At 44.9% G+C, this 19641-nt stretch overlaps 1 protein-coding gene across 11 annotated transcripts in view; it reads right to left on the bottom strand.

The window, feature by feature from the left end:
* Nucleotides 1–8854: 8854 nt before the first annotated feature.
* Rhobtb1 (Rho related BTB domain containing 1) overlaps nt 8855–19641 on the bottom strand; it is a 72087-nt gene continuing 61300 nt past the window's right edge. For all 11 annotated transcript variants that reach the window (XM_051186864.1, XM_051186862.1, XM_051186859.1 and 8 more), the window contains 3 exons: nt 14894–14982; nt 11605–11710; nt 8855–11073 (listed from right to left, as the gene is read on the bottom strand). In XM_051186864.1, the coding sequence (XP_051042821.1) occupies nt 10904–11073; nt 11605–11710; nt 14894–14982 (365 nt within the window). In that variant the 3' untranslated portion in view covers nt 8855–10903. The remainder of the gene's footprint in view (nt 11074–11604; nt 11711–14893; nt 14983–19641) is intronic.

Genomic DNA, 19641 nt, shown 5'->3' with positions numbered 1-19641 from the left:
CTATGACCCGAAAGGTCATCCAGGGCAAATAAAGACCTTCCTCCTCTTCACAGTCTTTTTTTAATGGCCCTCATCAGGACTTTAGGACTTTATAGTCAAACTCTCCACTTTTCTCTCTCCACACACTCTGCATTTCCCAACAGCCCTTTGTGGGGGCAAGGAGAAAGGGCAGAGCCTGTGGCAGGGGTCTCAGCCAGGCCTGAGGGCTGGGTGAAGAGAGAACACTGAGTTTATGCAGAAGAGGTGATTTCTAAGAAAGAGGCACAGGAAGATGCGTTTTGTTCTGATGATAAAATAGACAAGCAGGCAGGAGAGTAGGTAATTAGAGATCTCCAAGGCTGCCTCTCCCTGTAATATGAGACAGCTGCTTCTAGTCACCGCTTGAGTGCTTTGGACCCTTTGGAGAAAAGGAAAAGTGGGCAGACACCCACAGGTCTGTGTGGAGATTGTTGGAACCAGGCATTGGTCTGAACCACGAATCCCCTCCTATTATTGATATAAAGGGGAGCGGTGTTGGTTGAGGAGGGGAGGCTGGGCTTTATTTAACCAGTTCATTTCTGTATTTGTGCCCTGATTCTGACTTCAATGTCACTTCACAGATGACAAACCAGAGGTTCAAGAGATTATCATCTGCCTTTGTACATGTCTGAGCTAGAATTCAGACCCAGCTCTGGAAAACCTGAGTCTTCTTCTCCAAGGTATCTTGGCAGATGATGGCCACACTTTCCTATGACACAGGTCCACCTGACATTCCTTTTATTGACTTGGTACCTGGAAGTCTGTTTTTTGTTTTGAGATAGGCTCTCTCTCCCTGTGTAGATCAGGCTGGCTTAAACTCACAAAGATTCACTTGCCTCTGTCTCCCAATTGCTGAGTTAAAAGGCACACATGTCACCAGGTCCTGCCAAGTCTGTATTTCAAGTCTGTGGAATTGTCTAATATAACTGCTCCTCGGTGTGACTTGTTGACTACTGAGATACTCTGCAATGCCTTCCTTTACCCACTTCCCACCAATGCCTCGGGTCCTCTTGACAACTTCTGCTCTCTCAAGGGTATTCTTGCTTGTGGCTTTTGTTCATGCCTTTCACACAGCCTTGGAAGCTCTGTCTCCATATATGTATTCAACTTGGCTTACTTAGCTTACTTGGAGAAACCTATGTAGCTAACAGTTTTGTTCACATCTTACCTGAGACACACAAAATAACATGCATGTGGAGACTTCCACATGATTTCAGCCCATATATGGAGTCATGTGCACCCTTCAGAACTTAGCTTTGAGATAAACTGTCTCTTATACAATACTCCCAAATTCCAATTCATACAGTTCAGATCTCTACTCAAACCTCCCCTCCCCCACTGCTGCCCACTGGAGAGTATTTCCTTCCTCATTCTCTTACGTTTTATTTCTTTATAGCTCTTGTACCATAAAGATGCATATGCACTTTTTTCCACTGTGTGTCTCCCCCCCATGGGTTGCAAATTTTGCGATCTGGTGCTCAGAGAAGGGCCCAGCGTGTATTAGGTTGGCACCAGTGCAGATTATAAACATTTGCCAATCATGGTATTAGTCCTATTCTCAGAGCCATGTCACACACACTGTGAAGCAATCTCAGCCTCTCTGCCCTTGACCCTGGATTGTACCTCAGAATTGCACAAGACAACCATTCATTACTGACTGGAATTAGCAGATGAAACAGGACCTGTTTACCACATCTGACCTATACCATGAATTATGTCGTGTTCTTATTGTTACAAGCAGATTTGTGCATATCTCTGATGCCAGAGACCGAGCCTGTTTTTTCCTTGGACACACAGAAGTTTAGAGGGTTCTGGAGGAATTAAAATAATTCATTTTGGGGTGAAGATTTTGTCAAAGAGAGCTGGTCAACCAAGCCCTCCATGATGAGAGATGAGAGGCATATTGTCAGCACTATGCTGGCAGAAGGGATTTCTAGAAGTTATCTCCTGACAAAATACAGTGGCTGGGAAAGTCAGCTCCAGCCTCAGAACTCTGTGAGTATGGGTATTCAGTCTGTGCGGCTGTGGCATTTGAACATTAGATATGTTTTGTTCCTCTCAACCCAAACATCTAGACTCACAATCTGTATGTGTTGCAGGCAGAGCCAATGGGCTTACACAAACAGGGTCAGGCATTTTCTCCAGGCTTAGGTTAAGAAGGCCTTTGTTAGCAGGTGTACTGGTTAGTTTTTATTGTCAACATGACACAAATTCAAAACATTTGGGGAGAGGGAAGCTCAATAGAGAAATTTCCTCCATCAGATTGGCATGTGGGAAATTGTCTTGATTGATGACTGATGTGGGAGAGCCATGTCAATTGTGGGTGGTGTCAACCCTAGGCTGGTGGGCCTGGTCTGGGGATAAGAAAGTAGGCTGAGTGGGGCATTGGTGGTGCATGCCTTTGATCAGAGCACTCGGGAGGCAAAGGCAGGCAGATCTCTGTGAGTTCAAGGCCAGCCTGGTCTATAGAGCTAGTTCTAGGACAGGCTCCAAAGCAATACAGAGAAAGAAACCCTGTCTTGAAAAACAAAACAAAACAAAACAAACAAACAAACAAAAAGAACGAAAGAAAGAAAGTAGGCTGAACAAGCTCAAAAGCAGCAGCTTTCTTTTTTGGCCTCCAATTCAGTTCACACCTCCAGGTTTCTGCCTCAAGTTCCTGTCTTGGCTTCCCCTAATATGGACTGTAATCTTTAAGTCAATTAATCCAGTTCCTTTTCAAGTTGCTTCCAGTCAGAATGTTTTAGCACAGTAACAGAAAGCAAACTAGAAAACCAGGAATCTAATTTAAGAGAAATGAGATCTGGAGTTGTTTGAGATCTAGGAGGCTCCAATCTCCCTTGTGGATTCTGGGACTTTATATTCCCAATGGAAGAATGTTTTCATATGTGTCTTCTTGGAGGCTTGCTCATTCCTAATGTTCCTAAGACAGGATCTCCCTTTCATTTGGTGATGAGGGCAGTCATTTCTGCCCAAGAACATATGTAGCTGAAAGACGATGCCCAGAGGACTGAGAGCCTGTTTTTAGACAGAGCCTGCTTTCACACAGATGGCCATTCCTCACAGAGAGCATCCATGTACCTGTCACTCAAAAACAATTAAGACTTAGAAAAACCAAATAGCTCCTCACAAGAAGGAGCTTAGCTGCCTCTCCTCTCTCCACCAGTCAACTCAAGGAAGACCCCATCAATACAACTCTCCTATCCTGATGCAAATATTTTCGTGAAACCAGAAAAACCCATCCCGAGAGATGTATCATGCTACATGCCACTGCCTGCTCAGGATTTGACTTTTCTATTATTTATAAAAATCTGGATTCTAGGCATAGGCTCTGAACAATGGGTATTTAATTTCTTTAAAGGTAACAAAGAAAAATAAATGAACCATGGCAATCAGTTGACATTGAAACACAAGTTTTTAATCTGGGAGGAGATAGAGAGAGGGGTAGGAAATGAAAAATTATGATAAAGATACACTGTGTGGAATTTCCAAAGAATTAATGAGAGACATTTGAAGAAATACAATTTCAATTCTTTTTACTTCCTTTGTTGAAGTGGGATTTCAGCTTAGATTGGCTTCAAACTCTTGACAGTCTACAGCCTCAATCCCCTGAGTACATGTACTGCCTAGACAGACTAAAAACATCAATTTTGAAGCTTATCTCAAAGTTTTAGTTTCTTATACTCTTCTGGAATGGTTCCGTACATGTGTGGGAGAGGGTAGCAGGGGTAAGGAAGACTTTGAGTTACTATTGTGGATGTTTTCAGAAATTGTCATTGGCTTACAAGCTGTGTGTGGCAGAAATTTGCTTAGGTCATTGCGATTTATCATGATATGATTTTACACAGGTTCAGGCAATGCCTTTTGAGATACAGTCTTGTTTGTTCAGGGCTGGGGGAATGACTGTTTGAGGCTCTGGGACGTGGAAAAATTAGATGAACTTTTTATATTTTGACATTCCTTGAATTGATCGGAGAGGTAATTTTGAATAACAAACCATCGTTATTCCCAGCACAGGCACTTCCTTTCATCCATGTGCCTCTTCTGCCTCCATCTATGCTCTGTTGCTTTGACAATGTACCTGCGGTCCATTCAAAACAGAAGTTTATTGGTTCATGATTCTGGGGTCTGGCAAGTCCAAGGTTGGAAGCTGTAGCTGTGAAGGGTCTCATGAGTTCCAGTGACGAGATGGAAAAGTGGAGGGTCAAGGGGCATGTGTGAAAGGAGACAATATTTGAGGAACAGCTTTGATTTTTGTATCTAAACATGTTCTGCTTTTGTTTTTGTTTTTTTGGTTTTTCAAGACAGGGTTTCTCTGTGTAGCTTTGGAGCCTGTCCTGGAACTAGCTCTGTAGATCATGCTGGCCTTGAACTCACAGAGATCCACCTGCCTCTCCCTCCGGAGTGCTGGGACCAAAGGCATGCACCACCAATGTGGCTCTAAACACGTTCTGAAGGAGACTCTGTGTGTGACCCATAGAAGGCCCAAATGCTGCCACTATGGCTATCGAATTTCAACACAAGTTTCAAAGGGGATAAAGTGTATCAAATAGTCTGAAGGCCTTAGGAGACCTCAGAATAAAAATGATGAAGTAGAGGTGATTGAGCCCTCTTGGGTGTCCTTGGCTTAAGCTCCTATTTCTCTTAACCTCATCCCCAGGGCTACTATGCTCCTTTCTTTGCCTTTAAAACTCACATCCAAGGTCCATTGCAGGATGTGCTCTTGGGGCCACTGTCCTAATTCTCCTACCCAAAAGGGCCTGGGATGCCTAGAGGACACTCACCTGTTGCCCCCTGTGCCATCTGAGTACTTAGTGCAAGGTGACCTCTTCCCTAGAATGTTTGAGGCCGTCCTTTGAGTGGCCTTCCCAAAATCCTCTCCCACCCCAGCATGGCTTCTTATCCTTCCCTGCCTCCTCCCTTTCTGTTCACCTTCCAAGGGCATTTTCTAAGTAAATCATTTGCATGTGAGCCTTCTTCATCTCAGGGTCTGTGTAAGAAAATGCTTTGAGAACAGAATGGGACAAATGCAAGGCACTTACCTTAGTGTGTGGCTACCATGCATGGCTCAAATATCATGTCTAGTTAGGATGTTGCTGTCATTGCCTTTTAGACTCCGAAGAGTGATGCCAAGGTTTGTAGCACTAGACCACCCAGTTGGGCATAGGAAAGAAGCATTTGAGTGAAATGGAAAGAGCATCAAGGAAGCATATTGGAAGTAGTATACTGGAAACCTAACTACCCCTGCTATGTATGTAAATTTATGCAAATGTATGCAAATAGGGTAATAGATGTAAACAGCTTGGCATTGCTGGGAGATAGAATTTCTCCTCATATTCCTTTCCCTTTCCTCTTCTCCCCTCCTACCTCCCCTGCCTCTCCTCTCCTTTCTTTCTTTCATTCTGATTGACAAATCCTTTATTCTAGAAATGAAATATTTCAGCTGTTTTTCCACCTAAAGATATTGCTCAGGTATCTGAAGTGAAGGGGAATCTTGGTAGTGTTGTGGATGGGGTCCAAGATTCAGTGGGAGCAAGGTTGACAGATTAATCAGTGGTCCATACCCCTTGTCTGTAAAAGTGGTGACATTTGCCACCTGGGACAGAACACTAGGAGAAAGAAAAGCTCTTTCTCAAGACAGAATAAGGAGGGTTTTCCAGGCTGTGTGGCAGGTTGTATTTTCTTGAGGTATGTATAGTGACAAAATCAGAAGGCAGTTTTCAGTGTTTGTAGATAAGCTTGTTCAGGAATTATTTTCCCCAGAGCCCCATGGTATAATTGGCAAATAAAAATTGCAATTGCACAGATGTATGGTGTGCAAGATGATATTTCAATACCTGTATGTATTGTAAATGGATTAAAAACTGAGGAATCCTTCAAAGCCAGGAAACCAGTATCCAAGGGACTATGGGAAAGTAGTTGTCTTGATTTCTTGCCTTATCATGAAGGTTAGATGACCTTAAAAAAAAAAAAAAAAAAAAAAAGGCAAGGCCAGACAAGACCAAATAACTCATCCTTATAGCTCATAATATGCACTGTCAGGAAAACCAGTTTAAACTTCTCAGGTGACAGGAAGCTAAACCTAGTTTCTCCTCTTGCTGGTTGGAGGACAGGCTGTCGCCTGGCTGTCCTGGCTGGGTTGGAGTCTGTCAGCTCTGCTGAATCATGTTGTCTTGGAGCAGTGGTAGGCCAGGACTTTCATCATCAAAGACAGAATTTCCATGCAGGCCCATCTGCTCTGGAGGCTGGGATTAGTTATGTCTGAAGAGGGTCCTGGAATCCTTATTCTTAGTTGGATTTTTAACCTAAGGCATGGGGGAAAAGGTTTATTATAAGGACAGATCAGGTAGGGGAAGTGTGAGTGAGTGTGTGTGTGTGTGTGTGTGTGTGTGTGTGTGTTTGAACTGATCAGTATTCCCATCACCAATAAAATAAGAAAGAAAATGGGGGTGAGTTCAGTACTGGTCCACCCAATTGGGTATGACAAAGAAACATTTCAATGAAATCGAAAGAGCATTGGGGAAGTATATTGTTACTATCATGCTCAAGATTCAATCACCTTGGCTTCGCATGAAAATGTATGCAAAATGAGAGCAACAGGAACTAGCAGAATAGAAGTACTTAGAATTTTAGGGGGCAGCAGGAAGCAAAGGATGGACTGCATGTATTGCCATGTGGCTGGGTTTCCAAACCAGAAAAATCATCAAGACAGATGACAGATGGGCTTTGTCGTGGAACACATTGGCAAGATGATTGTGGTGTGAAACACGCGGCAGCGGAGGACACTAGGCGTGTTTTAAGGGCAGAGATTGAGCATTCAGTTATGTGAGAGGGATAAACCTTGTATTAATCAAGACAGACACTGTACCAAGTGCTGAGGAGAGTGGCTGATGCGAGTTTCATGTCCCTGCCAAGAGCCTGGAGGCTTGACAAGAAGAAGAGAGTCCCAAACTGACATGTGTTGGCTCTGTCTGGCCTCACAGTGTTCTCTATCATGTTGTGACACAGCCAGGTGGCCCTCCATGCTAGCAGATGCTGACAACATGTTCCTGGACTTCTCAGGTTCCAGAGGTCCGAGTCAGATAAATTCGTGTTCTTTGTAAGTTGCCCACTTTGTCATCCATAGCCAGTTAGAGCAACAAACACTAAAGTCTTCATTAAAAATTTTGAGATATGTGGTCAGCTTATACATTAGCACTTAGGAAAAGAATACATTCATGGCCTAAGGTGCTTAACTTCCAAACTTTTTGCCATTGGCTCCTGCTCCTCTAGCCTTCTGTTTTTGCTTTTGTGGTGTTGCTTTTTGATAGCTAACTGTAAGTTACAAATACACTCTGCATACACATGTTCTTTATGGCTAACTTTTACCTCAACAACAACTTTTAGGCAACAGTGAAATTCTTTTTTTTTTTTCCTTTATTTTTTTTTCTTTTTTTACATACCAATCCCAGTTCCCTTTCCCTCCCTTCTTCCCTCCCTTCCATGCCCCCTCCCTTCCATTCTGCCCCTACCCCTACTCCACAGGGAGGGTGATGCCTTCCAGGAGGGGCCAAATCTGTCAAGTCATTTGGAGTAGGGACTAGGCCTCTAGCTTAGGGGAATATCCCTCCATGGGGAATGTCTTCCCAAAGTCCTTTTGTGCATCAGTGATACATCCTGGTTCCACTGTCAGAGGTCCCTTAGACTGCCCGGGCCTTCTAGCTGAGACCCATGTTCAGGGGGTCTGAGTCAGTCCCATGCTGGATTCCCAGCTATCAGTCTGGGGGCCCTTTAGCTCCTCCTTGTTCAGGTCAGCTATCTCTGTGGGTTTCTGTAGCCTGGCCTTGTCCTCCCTCTCTGCATCTGTGAAATTCTTTTAGAAAGAAGGGATTATTGCTTCTTGCCTACCAGTGTATGAATGTATGTCTAGTCTGGAAGTATTTCAAGGGAAAGGCTTGTGAGTCTTGAGTTACAGAGAAGCATGCATTTCAGAAACATTACACTTACCAAAATTCCCAAACTTGGGATTCAGCTGGTTTTCCGTCTGGTACAATTCCTTCTGTTTAGCCCACGTCAGAGACAGGAAAGCTGAGTTTGAAATTTTAGGATCATTGAGTTTTTTTTTTTTTTTGCATTTTAGTGTTCACAGAAGGTTTAAATTCCTCCTAGGCCAGTAGCATCTGTGATCTCCAAGATGCTTCTCTAGGGGTGTTGAGATCTAGTATGTGTGACACCCTGCAGGATGTCTGGCAGAACTCTGGCAGGTTTTAACTGCACTGTGTGCCTATGTGCAATGTGCCATGGTTGGGACCTTGTAACAGTGAGGACATATCTCATTGCTGGCCTCCTATGACTCTTTCCCTGGAGTTACAAAGAACTCAGCCACTCTGGGAGAGCTCATTAAAGATCTTACTTTCCTGCAACTTCAGTAACCCTATATCTAGACTCCATAGATGGATCCTTCCAGGGGCTTTCTTCAACTTGCTGCTGAAGGATCATTTCCTCATGGGTCTACCAATCCAGACCTTTTATTTAGTTACTGTCAGAATTTTCCAAACTCTTATTTCAAGCATTCCAATAGAATGGAGATGTCATGATCTCCATTCCTCAAAACCACACAGTTCCAAGTGACATGTGGTATTGTCCAAGAAAGAGCAAAGTGGCACATACCTCATCTATATGTTGGCATGGGGATCTCTACTGAAAATAACTAAACACAAATGACAATTATTAAAGCTTCGTTAATTCAACACAAGCGCCAACAATGAAGCACCTTTGGGTATTGATACCTTTAAAAAGCGATGAAAAGGCACATAAGGATTTTACACAATACACAAAATACATAAAACTGGAGGCATTATTATTTTTTAATAGCTAAACAATTTTTATTGGCGTTTTGTGAAATAAAAAAACAAGAAACAAACCACCATGGTTAAAGGCTATTCCGTGTCAACCAAATGAACCAGCCACTTGGTTTCAGCAGCTGTGAAGATCATAAGTGAATATTATTGCTTATGCCCCATTTCATGTATGTGTCCGTTATGTTTTGGCAAGAATACAATCAGATGGAGCTTTGGTTGTTAAATTCAACTAGGACTACTCACTGAAAACACAACCTCTAGGATTTTAAGGTGGCTATATGCCATTTCTCTCTGAGTCTTGACATATATCCTCTTGTTCTACCTACCCTCTCCTTCCACTAGTCATTTCCCCTATTAACAAAGTGAAGGGGAAAGGCTTTATCAGCCCCCCTCTTCTGCTGTCCCCTCTCTGCCATGAGAGGGCGGTGCTTTCCTGGGTCTTTCTAAGCTTGCATATCTGGTATGTAGCCATGCCAGAAACAAATGCCTATGATCTACACAGATTTTCAAATGCAGATGGCATTTGGAGCTTGGACTCAATTGTCTCCTTTCCATCTTCAGGAAAAAAAAAAAAACCCAAAAAACTAGAAAACAAAAACAAAGTCAATATAGCCCTTAGCATCAGTAAGGTGACCTCCCAACAGGATGAGCCCCAGTGTCCAGCACACAACATCCCGTGGCAGGTGTGGCGCTTTGATGCTCTAATGTTGTGTGGGTGTGTGTGTACATGTGTGTGAGTGAATGTGTGTACTGTGACATTTTAATCTGCTGAGGGGCAATGATGTTGATGCCTCTTGAGAGCTCCCCTGCTCTCCACATTCTGTTCTAACACTGGACTTCCCAAAGGGCACAGGGTTAGAAGTCCCACACAATAGCACCATTTCCTAGGCTCTTGGGATTCGGCTCCTTTCACTGCCGGAGAAAGCAGGACCTGGCCTCCAGCTCTATGCTCTCATGGGCTCTGTGGCACTGCTGTAGGAGCAGGTGGTCTGCCTTGGCCTTCTTTAGTGGTGACCTGAATTTTCCCTGGGAAGAGTTTAAAAAATATGTGTCTTACAAAGTGAAGTTGGCCACAGGTGTGAGGGCCAAGGTGACAGACCTGTAGACAGTGGATGAGCCTTTTCCTCTTCGCTCATCCCTATTTAGGCTACCTAAGGGTTTGCCAGGAATTAGCACAGCAAAATCATCAAACACTGAGAGCCACCAACCCTGACACAGTCATCCAATAGTAGCACTCAAACTCTGTCATCGGTAACAAGGTCCGACAGCCAGTCTTGCCCCTGATAGTACTGGGATTTAATAAGCCCTTCTAGTGATTATGAGGGTTATCCTCTTGAATCTAGACAACTTAAACCGTAGGATATTTGCCCTCACCATAGTTTATCTGGCACAGATAACCATATAATTACTAGCACTTAAATAGAAAAAAATCTTGTAAATAGTTAATTATAACAATGTTGTTCATCAGCATAAAGATTAAACACTTCCACCTTGTACTTTGGGGGGGGGGGTTCAGCCCAATCCTTTACCTCACAACAGAAGGAGAACTCTATAATTATGAGTAATGCTCGGTAGTGGTCATGTGAGGCCAAGAGAATCATGGGGCAAGTTCGCGGTCAATGTGTGGCCTATGAAATAAAGTAATAAACAGTGTTGTCATTTCAAAGAAATACAAGAGACCATATAAAAATATTTTCCAATCCGGAATCTGAAACATGAAAGCTGGATTTGTTTGTCTTTGTATAAAAAGGAACAAAATGATGGACTAAAGTGTATTAAGCTTCCCAACCAAAAAAAAAAAAAAAAAAAAGAGTGGTGGTGGTAATGGGTTGAATGAAGGAATGCGGTGAGTCAGCCAGCTTCCTTTTATGTCCAGGCTTGTGGATGGCCAGCTTGTGCTTTGACCCTGATGGAGATAAATGCACACAAGTAGGAAAGCCAGCGCCCCAGACCGTCACTGTGCCAATGGCTAAGGAGACTGGTTTTTACAGTAGAGCTGTCAACGGTGAGGTGACCGAGCAGATGACTGTCCCCCTCTCTGCCCTTCAGGCGACAGCTGGGGATGAGTGCCAGAAACACCACTTTCTCCTGGAATAGTGTTTCTTCAGCGCCAGGTCCTCTTTCTCTCGCTCCCTCTTCACACGCTGGTAGTGGTCTTCCTCCTTCAGGTACCACACGGGGGGCCATCGGTGCCTCTCAAAGTACTCCTGGTTGTCTGTGGGGGTGGGAAAGGAAAGACACTGTCTTGTTGATTCCTGCTGCCTGCCCGAAGGCTGTCCTGGATGCTTGGTCCTGTCACATTCCTCATAAGCCTATTGTCCTGTTCCTCAAAAGCCTACTAATACCCTGATGGGGCAAGGAGCTGTGAGCAGGTCTGTCTGCGGATGGTGACATCCCAGACTGAGATGTAGAATCTGTCCTAGGCACAGAGACCCTAAACCACTTGGTTTTCTCCAGAACTGCAGATCGACCTTGGGTGCCCATCCATAAATGAGGGGAGACCAATTGCCAGTTGCCTTAGCATGCTTTGCAACAGGGCACCCTTAATCCCAGTCTCTCCCCTATTCTCCATGTAAGACATCCTGCAAAGAGAGCCCCCAAAATAGAATTCTCTGGGTCGTGTCACTTGAATGTGACACAGAGAGACTGACCACACATTGCCCACTGAGTCTGGTCCCTCCCTAGGGCTTGGGAAGGGTAAGGGATTGGATGGCAGGGAGCTTGCATGCATACTCTTGACGCTTACCTGCTGACTTAGATTTTATTTCCTTTCGGAACTTGGAACAGACACTGTTGTAGTTGGTACAGATGTGATGTAAACACCAGGCAGCTAGCTGGTTGGCATTGTGAAACTGCAGGAAGGGGATCAGAGTGGGGTCAGGCTCTGTTTGCTAAAGCAAGGCAATGGGCCAGTGGCATGGCTCAGCAGGTAAAAGAAATGCTTGCTTCCAAAGCCTGATACCTGAGTTTGAACTCTAGGACTCCATGGAGGACAGAAAGGCCTGACCATGGCAATACTTCTCTCTCTCTCTCTCTTTCTCTCTCTCTCTCTCTCTCTCTCTCTCTCTCACACACACACACACACACACACACGCATGCACGCAATAAATGTTACAGAAATTTAAAGCAAAGCCGGGCGTTGGTGGTGCACGCATTTAGTTCCAGTACTCGGGAGGCAGAGGCAGGCGGATCTCTGTGAGTTTGAGGCCAGCCTGGTCTACAGAGCTAGTCCCAGGACAGGCTCCAAAGCAATACTGAGAAACCCTGTCTCCAAAAACAAAACAAAACAAAACAATTAAAGCAAGTCTACAAAGAAATGAGAACCACTGTGAGGGTGAGAGAGGGAGTGAAGAGGAATACAAGGCTTGTAGAACTAATACAAGTTCTTGCCTTGACCTCAGGGTTCTGACTTTGACTGTGGCTCTGATGTCAGCCAAGCAGTGTTCATGTACCCTCCCTCACTGCCTATTGAGATAGATGGTCCCTAAAATAAACACCATATCACATTTTTTTTTTTTTTAAAGTATGCCTGGCTGTCCTGCCCTGCCTGTCCTCTGGCCGTCTGGTAATAGGTGGCCATGCACGCCCTCTGACAGAATGATGCCATCTCTCTTTTAGGAGCCCTAGCAACAGATACTCCCATGTCACATGTCTGAGCTCGGCTTGCTGGGGCCAAAGATCGAAAGGCAAGAAGGCAGCGTGCCACAGCTGTCCTGTACCTACCCTCTGGTTATGTAAGAGCAAGCATGTGGATGAGGCGGGAGGGGCTGAATGCTCCCTCAAGCTTTTCTGAGCAGATGCCTGGGGAGGTGGCAGCTGAGGTTGAAACGATGGCCTGATGTCCCCAAACCAGATGGTCTATACTCCCCCATGTCTTCTGACCTGGCAGGACACACAACCTTGCTCTTTTCCACTCATCCTGTGTATTTTCTTTAGCTAAATGGGGAACCTGGGAGTGACAGTGTGGTTCTTCCGAGGCTTGGCTCTTTGTCCTTTAAAAGCCACTTCATGGAGACAAGAACCCATAACCTCAATCATGGAAGTGGTTGGAGGCTGGTCCTTCCAGCTTTTTCTTCATTTTAAGTTTAACTCTGAACATAAATTTGGGGCAGTGGGGTACTGGGTAGGGGTGGGGGCTTTTACCAGCTCAGGGAACTAACTGGCTGCATGACTTGCTTCCATGATTTCGGTTCAGTGACTCAGTCTTGATGTTCAGACTGGCCACAGTGGGAGATTTACACCATGGAAATTAACAAAGGCAACAAACAGATCAGGGGTCCAATATATGTACAGCCCTTCTTGGGTTGAAGGCTAACAGGTGGGCTAAGACACAGATACAATGCTAACTCCCTACCAGGGTCTGTCTCAGCTTAGCAGTGATCATACCACAGCCTGTCATGCAAGTGCAGGAAGACAGGGAGGAACCAGGAGGAAAAGTTTGCATCTTTACTTCCAGTGAATTGTCCAGTAGAGCATTCTGAGTCATTTCAATTTCTTCTATGCAGGATATGCATGGATAGAGTCCAGTCAAAAATTATCCCTCTTGGGGCCTGGAGAGATGGCTCAGCAGTTAAGAGCACTGGCTGCTCTTCGAGAGGACCTGAGTTCAATTCCTAGCACCCACATGGTGGCTTACAACCACCTATAATGGAATCTGATGCCCTCTTCTGGCATAAAGGTGCACATGCAGACAGACCACTTATATATATAAATACATCTTTAAAAAAAAAAAAATATCCCTCAAATTAGGGAAAGGGTGTCTCCAAAACCTCCAGTTTCAAATTTTGGACAACTAGTTCTGATGAGGCCTTGAAGCTTCTACTGTAATGCACACCCACCCTCAGCTTCCAGTCTCCATGGTTGGCCTTTTAGGTTGGGTTTTAGGGATTTACGTTCTCATGTCCCTGTGACTGTGGAGAGTCTGCTGCTTGGTTATATTCAAGGGTAGTGCCTGAGACTTGGGAATCACACAACAAATGTTTGTCAAGTCAGAGGGAATTGACTGTTCCAAGTCCTGGTCCACCTTCTCCCTGTGAACCGAGCCATTGCCTATGGCCACACTTGGCTGTGCTGAGCAACAGCTGCTATAGCTTCACTGTCCTCCTCCTGAGGCTACCTCCTCTCCTGTGATTGGGCAATCAATGTCTACTTAAATTGCCTGACCTAATGCTTAGCTATCTATCACTGTCCTAACTGAGAGAGAACAAAGACAAACTCAACAGACAGAAGAAAAAAGAAAAAAATGAGTTCAGAACTTATTTCTCATCCCCTGCCTCTGGAGTATAAACTACTGTTCATAACTCCATGCTGGGACTAGATCATTCTGCCTATATACTCTACAATGTTAGGGAACTTCCATCTTCAGGGCTTTTTCTTGAACATTCTTTCTCCCTTGTATCTCAATCTGTAAGGTTCGGAGGTCAAGTTTTGCCATCCTTGTGTCTCATGGATGAGGAAAATGAGGCAGAGTTTATCTTTGTTCCTAAACCTTTGGTTGGATTTTACTCTCCTATGGAATAAGTGTGTATGTGTGTGTGATGGGGGGGAGTGTATCTGTGTGTGTGGGTATGTGTGTGTGTCTACATACATGTACAAATGTTTGTGTAGGTATGCTGGATATTGACACTAACAAAACTGATCTTTAGAAAACTCCAGGGGACTTTCAGTAAACTATTCATTTACAGCGGGGACCTACAAAGCTTTATGGAATAGTCTAGAAATTGTTCTTGGCCAAACACTTATCCAAAAACTCAAAGAAGAAAGAGAGGCAACATTTCTTTCTAATCCAGTGGTTCTCTGGCATATGAAACCACTGCCCCAGGAGGGTGAGGCTGGTAGGTATTGGGGGCAGGGGTTCTTATTCTTTCAAAGGCTGCCCGGCAGGTAGAGTGCTGACTGAAATGTAAAACTCTCTGATCTTTTCAGTACAAAGGTATACCTCTGTGACATCTTAATTTGGACAGATCAGATGTGACAGTGGGGTGTTTATATCAGTGTTAAAATGGGCGCGTGGGATGGAAGGCCCACAAACCTACCTGTGCCAATTCCAGGTAAGACAACACCTCACCGTCGATGCTCGCTCCACTCACAGCGGCTTTGGTGAGCTCCTGGACCGCGTGCTGCTCTGGGAAAGAGAGGGGGTGGGACAGGGTTAAACTGCCCACCCCAAGCCAGACACCTGGCTTGGAGGGGCTGGTCTAGGACCACTTGAGAAAAGAGGAGATAGTGGACACAGTTCTGGGCAGACACTGGAAATGAATCCTGGGCTGATTCTGATGGGTGTGCCTCTCAGTATCCAACCCAGGCACCCATGTTCCTAGGGCTCTGATCTGTGCTTTTAGAACACCAGAATTCTCTAGACCTTCATGACCCCACCTAGGATGATAACCATGGGCTGTATGTGACTACTTAAACTCCGATAATTAATACTTAGCTCAGTGGCCACAACAGCCCTGGTAAGTAAGTGTTCAATAACCATATATGCCTACCCCAACTTGGCACGTGCATACACAGAACACATCCAGTGCTGGCAGATGGTTCTGCTAGATAGTGTGGTTATGCCAAGTCTAGCATGTGTATGGGGTCCTTAAGTCCAGCACAGTCCTGTTTGAGTATGTCTTCAAGGCTCATTGTCTTTTGGGAGCAAAGACTGAATGACAGATGACCAAGTCTACTTGGGGAATTAAAATTGAGGATGTAGCTGTGTTGGTAGAGTGCTTGCTTAACGTGCCTGACTTGGCTGCCCCCCCCCCCCAGCACTGCATATACTAGGTATGGTGATCCACATCAGTAATCCCATCCCTTGGGAAGTGGAGATAGCAGAATCAGAAGTTCAAGGGTTTCCTCAGCTACACAGTGAGTTTGCATCCCCCCCCCAAAAAAAAATTAAATGTGGACACACATATGTCACTCAGCAGTTACAAACGGATCACCCAAGGGCCAATCTCTTGGAATATGAAGACAGGGAAGAGTAGTGGGCCTAGGTAACAAGGCCCCGGTTTGAGAGAGCTCTGTCTACTGAAGAGCACATGCCCAGTTCCTGCTGTTGGAGTGAACATTGTGGTTCTGAGGCTGGGGGGAGCTGTTTCTTGCCTCTGTTTGGGCAGTCTCCAGCCTCAGGTGAATAAGAATGTATGAAGTCAATGGTGGCAGCATCTGGGGTGTTATTGTGGCTCCCCACATTTTAGGACGACCACTTTTGGTTTGTGATTGGGATTCTCTTTACTTCGATTGTGAGGTGTTTTTGTTTTTAAATGAATTGGAAATTCATGATCATCTGGCCATAGGCCAGTTCATTAGGTTTTTGTTTGTTTGTGCTTTTTTAAAGCTGTCTTTTCTCTTATTTTATATATACAGTGTTCTACCTGAATATATGCCTGCAGGCCAGGAGAAGGCACCAGATCTCATTATAGATGGTTTGTGAGCCACTATGTGGTTGCTGAGAATTGAACTCAGGACCTCTAGAAGAACAGCCAGTGCTCCTAACCACTGAGCCATCTCTCCAGCCACAAGCCCAGTTCATTGTTTTCCCTATCGTATACACCTTTGTGCCCCTGTGCCCCATTCTGGTTATTCTTATGCTGTTTCAAACTTTTTAATTGTTATTAAATGATGGAATATGATTGGGCCTGGGCATATAAAGATAATGAGATTAATAGGTAAATATTTTGTGTATCCTGACTGCCCCACTGGCAGGCTTATACTCCCTGCTGAGTGTCTCTCTCCAAGCCTTTCAACCCCTTGAGACATAACAACATCAAAACCAAGCTTACCAAGGCTTCTAAAGGCTCAAGTGAGAAAAAGGAAGAACCACAAATCTCTCATTTTAATCCCAAAGATAGACATGATTAAGCTTAGTAAAGAAGATATATAGGAAGCCAGGATATCCCCAAAGCTAGCCGGCCAGGTTGTGAATACAGAGGTAAGCTCTTGAAGGGACTGAAGAGGGACTCACACATAAGACAGTGGAATAGCTTTGCTGATATCTGGAGAAAGTCTCAGGTCTGAATAGAAGAGCTGCATGCCCCTCAAGCCCCACCCACTCCGGAGCAAGGCCAACTCCCTTCAGTTCTACAAAGGCGGAGACAAACCAGCATAGGCGGGATTGTGGGGTTTGAGGAAAGATACTGTCCACCACAATAGATGAATGGAGGCAACACAGTAAGTGCTAATGAGGAGATATAAGGAGTCACCTGGAAGTTCCAGCAGAGGTCACTGATGAAGGCTCCCTAAGTGAGACACACTCAGCAGGGAAAGAACAGCCCTGTACTGAAGGAGGCACCACTAGAGGCCTGCCCACACAGCTAGAGAAGTCCTCCTGGCCAGCTTCAAAGTATCAAAGGACAGCCCAACCATCTTGCTGGGGACTGAGGCAGCTGGTGGCTTTAGGCTGAAGTGGATCTCATTTCCGACTGAGTTTTGAGGCCCAGTTCTTCTAAGTTCCCTAAACAGAGCAGTGAAGCTGGAGGGTAGAGCGTTTGGTCACAGACTAGTGTCTTGACTATTGGAAGCTCATGGTCCAAGCTTCATAGTAAAAACAATGTGACAAGAAGCAGTAAGGAAGAGGGGGTGAGTTTATCTGGCTTACAATCCCAAGTCACACTCCATTATTTCTGGAAAGTCAAGGCAAAACTCAAGCAACCGGTCATAATACATACTAAAGACAATGGACTTTGAACATTACCTATAAAGTCTCTGGTAAATGGGTCATAGGGGACTGGGAGGGGGGAAGGGAGCTCATTGAAAACCCTTGCCACACAAGCATGAGAATTAGAGTTTGGGTCCCCAGAATCCTTGAAGGAGCCAGGTTGTATGGCAGCTACCTCTCATCTGAGCATTGGGAGACAGAGATAAGACATCCCTGGGGCCAGATGGCTAGCTGGCCTCCTAGAACAGGTGAGACCCAGGTTCAGTGAGCCTCTAAAATGGAGAATTATCAATTAAGGTGCCTGACATCAACATTGGACCTCCACATACATGAGCATACACGTGGATGAGCATCCACATACAGGCGCGGCCACGTACATGCATACCTGTAGGTGTACTGCACATGCATATAGAAAGCACAAGAACTGGTGGGGCTGAGGGGAACTGACTTCAATCTTGAGAGAAATTCTGCTGTGGGAAAATTACCATCTGACAGAATCTCCATGCTACCAAGTGACCTTCTGTGAAAAGAGGGGTCAGCCAACGAGCCAAATGTCACTGTCACTTGACCAGAAAAAGCTGCATCAGCTGCTGTGACCTTTAGTCCCACCATCTTGATCAACCACATCCAGCAGGAGCAAGGCTTGAAGACTACATTATAGCTAGAGGCTGAGAGGGTGGGTTGGCTTTGCTTTTATTTTTTAAAACCATCTTTATTTTTTGGTTAAAGTTTCTCCATTGTCTAGAGCTAATGCTATTTTTGTACTTAACAGACTGTAGCTTGGAGTCAATGTAATTTTAATAATTCACTGAGATACCAGGAATTTCATGCCACAGCGGCCTGGGGCTGATCCTGCACTGTCTGAGGTGTGCCTACCCTGTCCAGGCATGCCCATCTTCTACCTGGATCTGTGTTCTTGAACCCACACACTTGTTTGCGCAAGCCAACACTTTCTTTGATGCAGCATTCCTCAGCTGGACAGATTCACAGAACTACTTAGAGCTGAATTTCCCAGAGAAGTCATCTGGGTTCTCTAAGTAGCAGCAAATGTGAAGGTGAATGGGACTGTCAAGACAGGATCTGTCTAGAATCACTGTGGAAACACACCCCTACATTGTATCTGGAAGGATGGTTTTGGAAAGGTTTGATCATGGTGGGAAGACCCAGCCAGAGTGTGGTGGTGCCAGCCAAGGGGCTGAGTTCCCAGACTGAATAAAAATGAGAAAAATACATCCCTACCATTCATTTGTTTCTGGGATGCTGGTGCAATGTGACCAGCTGCCTCCTACCCCTGCTGCCACACCTGCTCTGCAGTGGTGAACTGTGCCCTTGGTCCTGGCCACAACAGACTCTTCCTTCCCTTCCTTCCTTCTCCCTTCTTCCTTCCCTTCCTTCCTTCCTTCCCTTCATTCCTTCCTTCCTCCCTCCCTCCCTCCCTCCCTTCCTTCCTTCCTTTCTTTTTGGCTTTTTGTTTGTTTTTCAAGACAGGATTTCTCTGGGTAGCCCCGTCTGTCTGGGAACTTGCTTTGTAGACCAAGCTGACTTTGAACTCAAGTCGACCCACTGGCCTCTGCCTCCTGAATGCTGGGACTAAAGCTGTGCTCCATCATGCTTGGGTGCAAATTCTTTCTTTTAAATTGGAGAAGAAGCAAGAAAAAAAAGAGAACTCTATTTCCAGGTAATTTGTGTGTAGGAGGGCAGAGAAATATTGAAAGTCATTGCTGAGGTATAGTACACACTGAATGGGCTGGCTTGTTCTCTGCTCATTTTACTGACTCAGTTACTCAGTCAGTTTTGAAGGAAAGCCTGATGTGCACAGATAGTTAGTTCTCCCAGTATATGAGGAAGGTCAGTAAATGACAGTCTCTCTATTTTCACTGGAATCAGGAATCAAGCAAATATAGGGATAAGCACCCAGCCTGCTGACTGACACCTCTAGGGAAGAATGCACATTTTAAAGTAAGGGATTTAAATGCATATATTCGACCCAGACTCGCTCCAGTTTACCAACTGAACAAATGTAGAAGTTACAGAAAAGACTTCTGAAGTTAACCCCTTCCAAAATGAATTTGACAATGTCAGAACATTTTCAAAAACGGCTTTAAGAAAAAGAAAAAGCCAGGTGGTAATGGCACA

This window comes from Phodopus roborovskii, unplaced genomic scaffold (genome assembly GCF_943737965.1).
Source record: "Phodopus roborovskii unplaced genomic scaffold, PHOROB, whole genome shotgun sequence".
Lineage (NCBI taxonomy): Eukaryota > Metazoa > Chordata > Mammalia > Rodentia > Cricetidae > Phodopus > Phodopus roborovskii.
Note: the sequence above shows the minus strand (reverse complement) of the source record. Positions and strands in the feature narration are given on the sequence as shown.